The 12954-nt window shown below is 47.8% G+C and overlaps 1 protein-coding gene across 1 annotated transcript in view; it reads right to left on the bottom strand.

Annotated features, from left to right (window-relative positions):
• Positions 1–12954, bottom strand: part of RNF10 (ring finger protein 10) — a 551920-nt gene that overhangs the window by 285256 nt on the left and 253710 nt on the right. Inside the window, exon 11 of the mRNA XM_078667693.1 lies at positions 4566–4683. Within this exon, the coding sequence (XP_078523819.1) occupies positions 4566–4683 (118 nt within the window). The remainder of the gene's footprint in view (positions 1–4565; positions 4684–12954) is intronic.

Raw genomic sequence — 12954 nt, 5'->3', positions numbered from 1 at the left:
TGAAAGTTGAGAAGGTTAAGATGTTTGAAGTCAATCCAAAGAGTTATGGAAGTTTTTTGCGTCGAAGTAGTTTGAAATGTAGAGTTTGAACCGGAGCGCAATAGTTACATCCGAACCAAATTGCGGAAAAAAACAATCCAAGGATGGAGTCGATGCCCATGCGCAATATTGTCCAAGGGAGGAGTCACCTTTCTCTTGACTACAAAGACTTCTTCCAAGACAACAACCTGCAAGCATCCAAGCCCAACACCAGATGGTGATCTAATGCTAAGTGTGAGATCTGCAGCTCATATGCCTCGAACATTACTTCAAGTTACTTTTCAGATTACTTTTGAAGTAAGTTTCTATTCAGTGTGATATGCCTAGATCGCACACTGGGACATTTATTAGATAAAAGGTGAGTAAACCAGTTTTTGTACGCATACAGTTTAAGGTTTCATACAATTTTCCAAGTACATTTTTCACAGAAAAGCAGTCAATGAAATCCTATGGGAGGGAATGAACGTATCAGTTTACCATTAAGTACTTAGTTTGGGCAGTTGGTTTTCTGAGGTTAGAATAAGGGTTCCCCCAGGGTCAAGGCTGCACTCTCAAAGCACCCTCAGTGGCACTAGGGCGGATGGGTGCAGAGTGCGGAGACTCAATGTTTTCCAAAGGGGAACATGGGGTCTCGGGTTAGTGGCTTCTCATGAGCAGGCCACAAGGGTTCGGGAGCAAAGAAGTGGAATTAAGCTCAGGGCAAAGGGGGTTCAAGTTAGCGCCCAAAGTGCACCCACAGAGCAACAGCGACGGACTGGTGCAGGGTGCTGTTTTGGCGTCGGATGCCCTGTTGCTTTCAATGGGGATTCTCCAGTTACAACACACAGCAGGCTAGAGGACAAAGCATCTGGTGCAGGGGTGTTTTGGGGTTGGATTCTTCTTACCGGCTCAGGTTGTGGTCAGGGGGATACCCCAGAAAGGGACTTCAGGTGTCGTCAAGAGACTACAGGCAGGTCAGGGATGACCAGATCCTAGGTCAGGATCACCGAGGAGACCTCCTCGTGGTGTTGGGCCACTCAAACCTGGGCCGTGGGCGTCGGGTGCAGAGTGGTGCAGACTCGCAGATTTAGCCGAAGTCAGAGTGTTGGTGAGCAAAATACCAAATACAGTGCTCATGGGAGACAGTCTGGTTGGGGAATGCAGGGCAGGTCCTCCAGGTTCTGGGGGGCTGCTGGCTGCAGGACACACCGGGATTTTGCTGTAGCAGGTTGAGGTCAGGACAGGCTGGCAGGGCCAAGTCAGTTAGTGTCCATCTTCTAGCACAGCTCTTCGGTCCTTCTGGTTTCTTCTTGTATGAGGAGGCCAGGTTCAGGGTTGCCACTAAATGCTAAAATTAGGGGTGTTTCAGGTAGGTAAGGGTTGGGACCAATGGGTCCCTTCCTTGGGGTGGGTACACCCCCAATTATGCCACCCTCCAGTGGGAGGGGGGCATAAGCCTCACTCTGGTTGGCTGGGTCCCCCCATCTTCAAGGGACTGAGTTGTGCCTCGCCTCCCCCACCTGAGGTGGGGTTGGCAAAGGTGGACACCTATCCTATTCTTGGGTTTCCCGCCGATTCTTCACCCCAAAGTGGGGGTAAGAACCAGTGGGGGCTAGTTGCTGGGAGCATCAAATGGCTGGGGCAGCTCACAAAGGCAGCAAGCCTTTCAAGCTTCCCCTTCGTGGAACCTGCCCATCCTGGGGTAGGAGGATTGGCACCTCTTACCAGGATGTGCTTTGTTTCGGGACCTCGAGAGCAGGAGGTTCTCGACCAGGGGTCCAGAAACATGTCTGGTGGTGGCAGCTGGCAAGCAGCCACTCAGCCAGGACACTAGTCAGGTCTTTTTTCAGAGCTCATATCTAAAATGCCCTCCGAGTGGATTTTTCATTAAATCCCACACTGGCAGTGTGGGTTTAATGTGCTGAGAAGTTTGATAATCAAACTTCGCAGTTTTCAGTAAAGCCATTATGGTGCTGTGGAGTTCATAATGCCGAACTCCTAGACCATATACTCTTTATGGCTGTACTGTACTTACAATGCCAAAGAATAGAGTTCGGCACTGTAGAGGTCCAGGTGTCATGCCCCTGTACCCTCACCAACGGTATAGTGCACACTGCTAGAGGGGTGGCTTACCAATCCCATAGGCAGTGGGTTGCAGGCATGGTATTGTATTGTATTATATAGTATTGATATTTATAAAGTGCACTGTAACCCTACGGGCATCCTGGCGCTTAAATACGGCAAAGTGCTAAGGGCAAAAAACTGACCCGTTAATTATGCTCTGGGAAAAAGCCAGGTCTTCATTTCCTTCCGAAACAATAGGTCCTGTATTTGCCTCAGTTCCAGAGGGAGACTATTCCATAGGTGGTCAGCTGCCACGCCGAACGCTCTCCCCCCATTGTAGCTCTTTGTCCTTGGGATAATTGCCAGATTGGCTGACGAAGATGTGGCCAAACGCTACTGAAATCAGCTGGAAAGAAAATAGAGATACAACCACAATGCAGATGCCAGAACTACCTATAAGGTTGCATCCAACACTACCACCAACTCCTGTTAGGCACCAAAAGGCACTTATAAAACACAAAGAGGTGACCTCCAACAGCTGAATGGAGATCAATAGTGAAAGAATTTACACGCTCTGTTGCCTCAGTCAACACCGTCATCCCATCACAGGAACTCTGCAACAACTTTTCTATTTGGCAGTGGAAGTTAGATTAGATCTACAGCATCTTTGACCAAAAATCGTAACCCAAAGATCTCATCGCCAACCTGGTCATGCCTACCGGGATGGAAACTTGAAAATGGAAAACTCACTGAAGACAAGGCAGCTATCATGAAAACAATACACTCCGGGGCCCCAAAGGACCCATGCACACCCACATCTTCAGCATGGGAGGACCACTAATAAACACCACTCACCCACATATTCAACTCCAGCAAATCCAACACCTTCCCAGTTACCAGTCTTAATCTACTCAGAAGAGTCTTCCCTTTCTTACCACTCTCCACACAAAAAACCTTGATTCAGGAATTGGTACTAAGCAGTCTGGATTATTGCAACGCTCTGCTGATTTTAGCTAATGAAAGCTCCATAAGCAAATTACAGGTAGTCCAGAAAACTGCGGCCCGCCTGGTGACCATTAACCCCCCCCCCCCCCCCCCCAGAGAACCACATCTTTTCCTCTTCTTCAAAAACTGCACTGGTTATCTGCACACTACTCCGCCTATATGCTCGATGCTTAACGGTTATGCTGGTCATTATTATTTTGTGTAAATATGGGAAGTGAAAATCATAGTATATTGAAGTAGATGCATGAAATTACATTTATGTTTTGGAATTGAAAAAGCATTTAATGAATGTGTCACTTTGTATAATAAATGTATGCATCTGGCGAACAGACCATGTACTGTCTGTGAGGAACTGTTTCTAAGAATTTAAGAATATTTATACTATTCTGACCTTTTTCCAAACGTACTACCATTATGACCCAGGTCGGCTAGGTTTTTTTGGGCTAAACCCGTTAAAACTTAACACATACAGGTAGAACACAGCTAGCCAGACTACCACCCTACACATCTGAATCCAAGGATCCAATCTGTAGCATCCCCCAGGGTTCACTCAGCCCAACCCTGTACAAAATGTACATGACACTGCTCACCATCAGCAGTTCCCAAGGTATTATCTTATCTCACACCGATGACACCCAACTCATACTTTCTCTGGTAGACAAGTTCACCACCACCATAACCAACTTCTGCAACTGCATGATCAAAGTAGCAGGCTAGATGAGATCTGGCTGAAACTAAACTCAGACAAGACCGAATTACTGATCTTCGGAAGCAAGAACTCTACATGGGTGGCCAGCAAAATGTGGACCCAAATTAACCAACCACATCAGAAATCTGGGACTCATCCTGGGGGAAAAGTTCAACATGACAATACAGGTCACCGCAGTCAGCTGCTCCAGTTTTAACATTCTCCACATGTGCAATATTTTCAAATGGCTACCCCTGGGAACCACACTCACCATCACACAAGCCTCATCACAAGCAGATAAGACTACGGCAATGCACTGTCAATATTTCCAACAGCAAACTCCGGATCAAAGTCAGAAGGTGGTGAAAGAAAGGAACAGATGGCAATGCACAGAGGTGGTTGTTATAAGAGGCCCTAACAATTTCAGGTTTGGTAAAGAGCAGAACAAGACATCACCTACAGGCATGCAAGGGATTTGCTGAGAAAATTCTGAATCCAGTCTGGCACCTGGGGGATATTCACAATGTGAGGAATCCGCAGTTCGCAGTAGCCATCAGAAATACAAAGTTCGCACAAATGCATACATTGTTAAGAAGGGGGCCACAGCTAGAGGACATTACTAATTATATCATAGAATGTCTTTTATGCAATATAAATGAAATCATACGGTTGGCTAAATATACATCCATGTCAATTTAAACATATTCAATGACCAGTATATGATGAATTTAATGGGATGCAGAATAATGCCGGGCAAACATTACTGAATTTTAATGAAGTAAATACTAACCCGAGAAGAGTGTAAGAGTCTCTTTGGACACAGAGGGTGGCTTTAAGTCTAGCTCGCAGATGCTAAACTCGCATGTTAGAGGCAAGTGACAGAGGTACCTGTGTCGCCGTCTTACTTCCTGTGGGAGAGAAAAAAAACACATTCCTGATTAATCTGGTTCCCACTGAAAGTGCCCACATTTCTTCAATTAAAGCATACTGGAACCCAGCATCTAAACCCTACACCGCCCAAACCCAATTTTAAAGATTTTGTACTCAAGTATGGAATGATCGTAAAGCCCTTCATGCAGACCAAGTATTTTCCAGTGTTCAGCAAAGAAGGAAGTTACTTATAATCCTAGTTTCCCAATATGGGAAGAACAATAGTTACTTACCTGTAAACAGGTGGTTCTCCAGTATTGGTGTCTTTCATAGATTCACATGCCTGAATCATTCCCCTTCGTCGGAGTGGGAGTCCCACGGTATATATAAAAGCAATAAATGCCATGAAAACTTATAGCAAATATCAGAGATACTAAACCAGGAAGTAAAGTAGCACCAGCTACAGTAGAAAAAACTTCCACATTAGTGACTATCCTAGTCGTTATGTAGTAGTCCAAACTGCGGCCAATCAGGCGACAGCACCCACCAGAGTGTCCTCCACAGAGGCTCAGGCTCTCAGATTTTCTCGCACGGGAGTGAAACCCTAAAATGCCTGAGTGAGTCTCTGGGGGGAGGCGGGCGGGTTGCATGTGAATCTATGAAAGACACCAATACTGGAAAACCACCTGTTTACAGGTAAGTAACTATTGTTCTTCTCCAGTATTAGGGGTGTCTTTCATAGATTCACATGCCTGAATCAGAATAGTATTTACAACAAGGGGTGGTGATGGACAGAGTCTCTGAATTAAGCAGAGTACTCTCACCCAGTCAAGAGATCAGGGCTAGATCCAACACCGTTTTTTAGCTCATTGCACCATCCCAGTTTCAGAACCTGGCTGTATGCAAATTAGTCTGTCCCTGGCCCAGTGCATCATGGGAACAGGGCAGACCAGACTACAAAAGCCAATTCTTACACTGGGAAGGAAACAAGCTTCCGGGGACCGGTTTCTGCCATTTCAGGCGTCTTCGGCCCGGCTTGCTTGAATCCTGATGGTGCAATGAGCAAGGGACTCACATCTGAGTATGCCCTTCCACGCTTAGGGTGGACAAAATTATTTACAACAAGGGGTGGTGATGGACAGAGTCTCTGAATTAAGCAGAGTACTCTCACCCAGTCAAGAGATCAGGGCTAGATCCAACACCGTGTTTTAGCTCATTGCACCATCCCAGTTTCAGAACCTGGCTGTATGCAAATTAGTCTGTCCCTGGCCCAGTGCATCATGGGAACAGGGCAGACCAGACTACAAAAGCCAATTCTTACACTGGGAAGGAAACAAGCTTCCGGGGACAGTGAGATAAATAACGGTGATGGATCAAGCCCTGATCTTTGGACTGGGTAAGAGTGGTCTGCTTAATTCAGACACTCTGTTCATCACCACCCCCTTTTCTGTATCGTGAATCAGAATAGTAAGCAGTACTCCTAACATAAGGCTCGTAGACGTCAGAGTATCAAATGCATATATATATACATATATATATAACAGAATAGCAGTTATACAATGAGCATTGAATCTGAAAGAACGTCTAAAGAGCATATAGGAGGAGGAAACAGAGGCTCACCTTATTTGAAAAGATTACGCAGCACTGCTCTTCCAACCGAAGCATCTGCGTCGTCTGCTGAATCTAGACAGTAGTGTCTAGTAAAGGTGTGTCTGCTAGACCATGTAGCAGCTCTGCAGATCTGTCGAAGAGGCACACCAGCAAAAAGGGCAGTGGAAGAGCTAACCGCCCTTGTAGAATGTGCTCTTGGCAAGGCCTGTAAGGGTCTACCGGCCTGCTGATGACAAAGTCCAATCGTAAAGGAGACCCATCTAGCAATGGTCTGTTTTGAAACTGCACAGCCCCGGCGTTGCCGCCCATAAGCCACGAACAGTTGGTCTGTCTTGCGGATGGCAGAAGTTCTGGAGAGATAAAATTTTAGACATCTTCTAATGTCTAATGAATGTAGTGCTCTTTCAGCCGAAGACTGTGGGGCTGGAAAGAATGTCTTGAGGACAACCGGCTCATTCAGATGAAAATCCAGAGGCACTTTAGGCATGTACGTTGTATTAGTACGCAGTACCACTGAGTCCGTGGTGAATTGAATGAAAGGTGCTTTAGATGTAAACGCTTGAATATCGCTTACCCTTCTAGCAGATGTTAAGGCTAGTAACGACACTTTCCATGTCAGAAATTTCAGGTCCACCTTATGGATCGGCTCAAAAGGGTGACGCATGAGCTGAGTTAGTACGACATTCAGATGCCATGCTGGAGGAGGTTTCCGGACAGGCGGAAACATACAAAATAATCCTTTGAAAAATTGTTGTATGATCCTTACAGAGAACAAAGAGTTTGATCCATCTTGACAAAATCTAGAAATGGCAACTAGGAAGACTTTAAGAGTAGAATGTGCCAAACCCAATCTGGCCAGATGCAAAAAGAAAGGAAGGATTTGCTCCGGTTTTGCATGAATGGGATGTAGATCATTAGATTGGCACCATGCACAGAAACGTTTCCACTTAAGTTGGTATGTTTTGATCGTGGATGGAGCTCTGGCTTTCGCCAGCACCTGTCAATCCAGTGGAATGTTTAGGTGTGCAAATTCCATGTGCTGAGGAGCCAAGCTGACAATTTCAGCGAGTTCGAGCCCGGATGGTATACCCTGTCCTGCTGGGTGGAGAGAAGATTCGGAATGCGTGGAAGTTGGATAGGGTTGCATTCCGAGAGAAGGAGTAGCTCGGTGAACCAGTATTGCCTGGGCCATCGTGGAGCGATCAGGATCAACCGGCATGGCTGCTTCTTCATCTTCCTGATGATTTTCGGGATCAGAGGTATTGGTGGAAAAGCGTATGCGAATATTTGATTCCAATTCAGCGAAAGGGCATCCCCGCACGAGTCCTTGTGGGGAACCCAGCTTGCAAAGTATGGGCATTTCCGGTTCTGGTATGTCGCAAACAAGTCCAAATCCGGATGCCCCCATATCTGAAAGAAGCGATGAAGAGATGGTAGATGTAGTTCCCACTCGTGAGTGCAGCCCCTGGACCTGCTGAGAGAGTACCCCAACACATTTGCGATTCCCGGAACATGGACCGCTGACAGATGGATATTGTGAGTCAGGGCCCAACTCCAGATCTCTTGTGCTTGGTGCGACAACCGGGCTGATTTTGTGCCGCCCTGCTTGTTCAGATAATGCATGCAGGTGGTGTTGTCTGTCCGTATTAAAACTGTGGCACTTTGTAGAGTCGCTTGAAAGGACTTCAGGGCTAAAAATATGGCGTGCAACTCTAGCCTGTTTATGTGCCATCTCATTTGGATCTGGTTCCATTTCCCGCTGACCGTCATGCCTTGGAGGTGTGCGCCCCAGCCTGTCATTGATGCGTCGGTCGTTACTATGAACCTGGGCACTTCCGTGAGGAAGGAGCATCCCACTTGTATGTTGGATCGGTGGGTCAACCATTTTATCGCTTGTCGCATTCGCGGTGTAATTTGGATGATATCCTCGAAGGATCCTGATACCTGGATCCACTGGCGACTGAGCTCTTCTTGCAAGGGCCTCATCCGAAGACGACAGTTGGGGGTGAGAAGAATGCAGGAAGAAAGCATCCCGATGAAGGACTTCAACATGCGCACTGAAACGCACTTTAATAATAGTGCCGCAGCGAGTCGTTGGATCTTGTCCTGTCTTTCCTTTGAAATGAATACTTGGGCGAGCTTGGTGTCCAGTGTCGCTCCCAAGAAAGTCTTTCTTGTTGCTGGCGTGAGGTGTGACTTTTCGAAGTTTACTGAGAAACCCAGGTTTTGCAACAGTGACAGTTCTTTGAACGTGATCTTGTGCCATGTCGAAAGAACTGGCCTTGATAAGGCAATCGTCCAGGTATGGATATATTTGTATCGATTGCAACCGAAGATGGGCAGCCACTGGGGCCAGTATCTTTGTAAACACTCTGGGAGCTGAACGCAGTCCAAATGGAAGGACTTTGAACTGGAAGTCCCTGCCAGCCACTCTGAACCTCAGAAACTTCCGATGCCGTGGAAAAATCGGTACGTGGAAGTATGCATCCTGAAGGTCGAGTGTTGCCATAAACTCTCCCGTCGAAAGAAATTGGAGGCTTTCTTGAAGTGTTAGCATCCTGAATGTTAGCTTCTTCAGGAACTTGTTTAGGGCACGCAGGTCGAGGATGGGACGCCATTCTCCCGACTTCTTGCGAATAAGGAAAAACCTTGAGTAGAAGCCTTTTCCTTTCTGATGATGAGGTACTTTTCGATTGCTCCCTTCCGGATCATGGTGTTGATCTGGATGAACAGCTCCTTGAGGTGCGCTGGAGGGGGTCCTTTTGGGGGGCAATTTGGGGGAGTTTTTACGAATTCCAAAATGTGACCTCTGGCTACCACATCCAGGACCCATTTGTCTGTGGTAATTTTGGACCAATTTAAGTAACTTTGGCATATTTTTCCTCCAATTTGGTTCGGGTTGGCAAAAAGTGGTGGCAGGATGCGTACCTCATTTCTTATTGTCTCTCCCTCGATAATTAGATTTTCCTCGAGGTTGAGAGAAATTTCCTCTCCTCTGCCCATATGTTTGCTGCCGATATGGCTGGAATCTTTGGTTTCCCTGGGCGGAAGAATAGGAGCGCTGTTGGTTGTAACCTCCTCTATTAGAGAAATTCCCTCTTCCTTTTGCTCCACGAAAGGAAGACTTCCGGTATTGCAGAGTACCCAGCGAACGTACCGTTTCAGTATCTTTCTTGATGGCCTCCAGAGCCTCATCAACATGTTTTCCAAATAAGAATTTCCCATCAAATGCCATGTCTATAATTCTGGTTTGGACCTCCTGCCGGAAGGATGTTGCCTTCAACCATCCTTGCCTCCTGAGAACAGCTGCACCCGCTAGCTGCCGAAATCCAGTGGCAGCAACGTCCACTGCAGCGTCAATCATTTCCGAGGAGAGACTCTCCTTCTTGGAGGATTTTCTTCGCCTCAGTTCGATCTGGCTCGGGAAGCTTGTCCATGTACGGCGAGATGTCCGACCACATCTGCCTATCGTATCTTCCTAAAATGGCTAGGGAGTTTGTGGCTCTGATGGTTGTAGCTGCAATAGTAGAAACCTTCTTCCCGATAGAATCTAGGCGCCTCCCATCCTTGTCTGGTGGAACTGAGACTTGAGACGTTGGATTAGAAGATCTCTTCTGCGCTGCCTGCGCTATCACAGAGTCTGCTTTAGCTTGTGCGATGAGGCATGCTGGAGAAGAATTTGGCGCCCTATACTGCTTATCTACTCTTGGGAGCACTGCTGGTAAAGAATTTGGCTTGGACATGATCTTTAGTCCTTCCTTCCAGATAAAATCTATAATCGGAATGGTCCAACTCTGTTTCTGTGGTGTAGATTTGAAATCATACAAGAAGAACAAGTTACTTACCTTCGGTAACGCTTTTTCTGGTAGATACAATATCTGCCTGTGGATTCCTCACCTTGTGAATATCCCCCTGCGTCAGCAACATTCGGAAATTTTTGTAGCTTCGCGCCGACGTGGATCCGGACGTCACAGAGGCACGGCATCGCACGCGACCTCGCTGACGTCACCGGCGCCTATAACAGGCCCACGCCGGCGTGATGACATCAGTTCCGCCCTTTTTTCCGTGCCCTCGAGGCACACGGACGGACCGATGATAGTAGAAATATACACAGTATACGTAGTATAGAAAACAAGGTAACACAGTGTGAAGCAAATGCAATAAAAACATTTGAAATAAACATTTCCATGACAATAAAATAACACATCATAGAAACTCTGGCATAGAAGAGTGGACAACGGGGAGGCGGGTGGGTCAGTGAGGAATCCACAGGCAGATATTGTATCTACCAGAAAAAGCGTTACCGAAGGTAAGTAACTTGTTCTTCTGATAGATACATCTGCCGTGTGGATTCCTCACCTTGTGAATAGAGTCCCACAGCAGTCCCCACTCCCGGAGGAGGGTGTCCACTCTGCTATACCAGGAAATCTTGGAGGACAGAGCGAGCGAAGTGGCCGTCCCTCCTCACCTCGGTATCCAAGCAGTAATGCTTCGCGAAAGTGTGGAGGGAGGCCCAAGTCGCGGCTCTGCAAATGTCCTCAACAGGTACACCTCTAGACAAAGCAGATGTTGCAGACTTTGCTCTAGTCGAATGTGCTCTAATACCCTCTGGTGGGTCCTTACCAGCCAAAGAATAGCAGATCTTAATGCAAAGGACGATCCATCTCGACAAAGTCCTCTTATGGACCGCTCTTCCTTTCTTGCAGCCAGCAAAGCCAATGAAGAGCTGGTCGTCCACTCGACAGTCTTTAGTCCTGTCCAAGTAAAAAGACACCGCCCTCTTGGGGTCAAGACGGTGTAATCTCTCCTCCTCCTTGGAAGGGTGAGGGGGGAGGATAAAAGGTAGGAAGGGTAATGGATTGACCAAGGTGGAAAGGAGTCACCACCTTAGGCAGAAAAGCAGCCCTGGTCCTAAGAACCATTCGTTCAGCATGAATGGTCAGGAATGGGGGCTTGGAACTAAGAGCTTGAAGCTCACTTACCCTCCTTGCCGAGGTGATTGCAACGAGAAAAACCGTTTTCAAAGTCAGAAGCCTCATGGGACACTTGTGAAGAGGCTCAAAGGGAGCACCCATTAAAAATGTCAAAACTAGATTCAAATCCCACTGAGGCACAACAAAAGGTGTAGGAGGGAACCTATTTGTAAGGCCCTTCAAAAACCTTAAAACAATGGGAGACTTAAAAAGAGAAGGCTGGTCAGGCATACAGATAAACGCCGACAGCGCAGAAAGATAACCCTTCACCGTGGCAACAGCAAGCCCCTGCTGGGCCAGGGAAAGGGCAAACTGGAGCACATCCGATAAATGGGACCTCAAAGGGTCTATAGATTTCTCCCTGCACCAAACGACAAATTTAGACCACCTATAAGAATAGATGGACTTAGTGGAGTCACGCCTGGCTGACAAAATGACATCCACCACATCGTGAGGGAGAGAAAAAGAAATCAGGTTGCCCCGCTCAATCTCCAGGCATGAAAGTGTAAGGTCTGGAGGTGGGGTGTAGAACCTGCCCCTCCATCTGAGAGAGGAGATCTGCCCTGTAAGGGAGACGGAGCGGCGGGTGAGAGGAGAGGTGGAGAAGGTCTGAATACCACACCCTTCTTGGCCAATCCGGGGCGATCAATATGACTTGGGCCCGGTCTTGGCGAATTTTCCTCAGAACCAGAGGAATCAAGGGTATGGGAGGAAACGCGTAAAGGAGTTGCGAGTCCCAACTCAACTGAAACGCATCTCCCAAGGCTCCTTGCATCGGATACTGGAGACTGCAGACTGACAGGCAGTGAGCGTTCTCGTGAGTGGCGAACAGGTCCACCCGAGGTGTCCCCCACATCTGAAAGATGTCGTGAACCACATCTGGGTGAAGCCTCCACTCGTGATCGGCAGAGAACTGCCGACTGAGACTGTCTGCACGAACGTTCAGAACCCCGGCCAGATGATTTGCCATCAGACAAATCTGATGGTCCTGAACCCAGGACCAGAGACGCAGAGCCTCTCTGCAGAGACACTGCGACCCCACTCCTCCCTGCTTGTTGATGTACCACATCGCGGTCGTGTTGTCCGTCAGGACCTGGACTGACTGACCGCGAAGGGAAGGGAGGAAGGCCTTGAGCGCCAAACGTATCGCCCGCAATTCTAGAAGGTTGATGTGAAGCAACCTTTCCTCTGGAGACCAAAGACCCTTGACCTCCAGGTCTCCCAGATGAGCACCCCACCCGAGAGTGGATGCATCCGTTATCACTGTGGCCATCGATGGAGGAAGTTGAAAAGGCTTTCCTTGTGACAGATTGCCTTCCACGCTCCACCAAGACAGATCCGCTGCAGCTTCTCTGGAGATCCTCACTGACTCCCTGAGATCTCCGTTGTGCTGATACCACTGCCTGCGGAGGCACCACTGGAGTGCCCTCATGTGCCAGCGTGCATGGTTGACCAACAGAATGCATGAAGCCATCAGACCGAGCAGGCGAAGGACCTTCAGGACTGGAACGACCGCTCCATTGTAAAATAAAGGAATCATCTCCCGTATGTCGCAAATCCTTTGAGGGGGAGGGAATGCACGACATACGGTTGTGTCCAGTACCGCACCTATGAACAGGTTGCGCTGTGAGGGCACCAGGTGAGACTTGGGTACATTTATCGAAAAACCCAACCTGTGCAACAACTGAGTTGTCTCCTGTAGATGATGGAGCACCTTCTCTGGCG

The sequence above is a fragment of the Lissotriton helveticus genome, chromosome 11 (assembly GCF_964261635.1).
Source record: "Lissotriton helveticus chromosome 11, aLisHel1.1, whole genome shotgun sequence".
Taxonomy (NCBI): Eukaryota; Metazoa; Chordata; class Amphibia; order Caudata; family Salamandridae; genus Lissotriton; species Lissotriton helveticus.
Note: the sequence above shows the minus strand (reverse complement) of the source record. Positions and strands in the feature narration are given on the sequence as shown.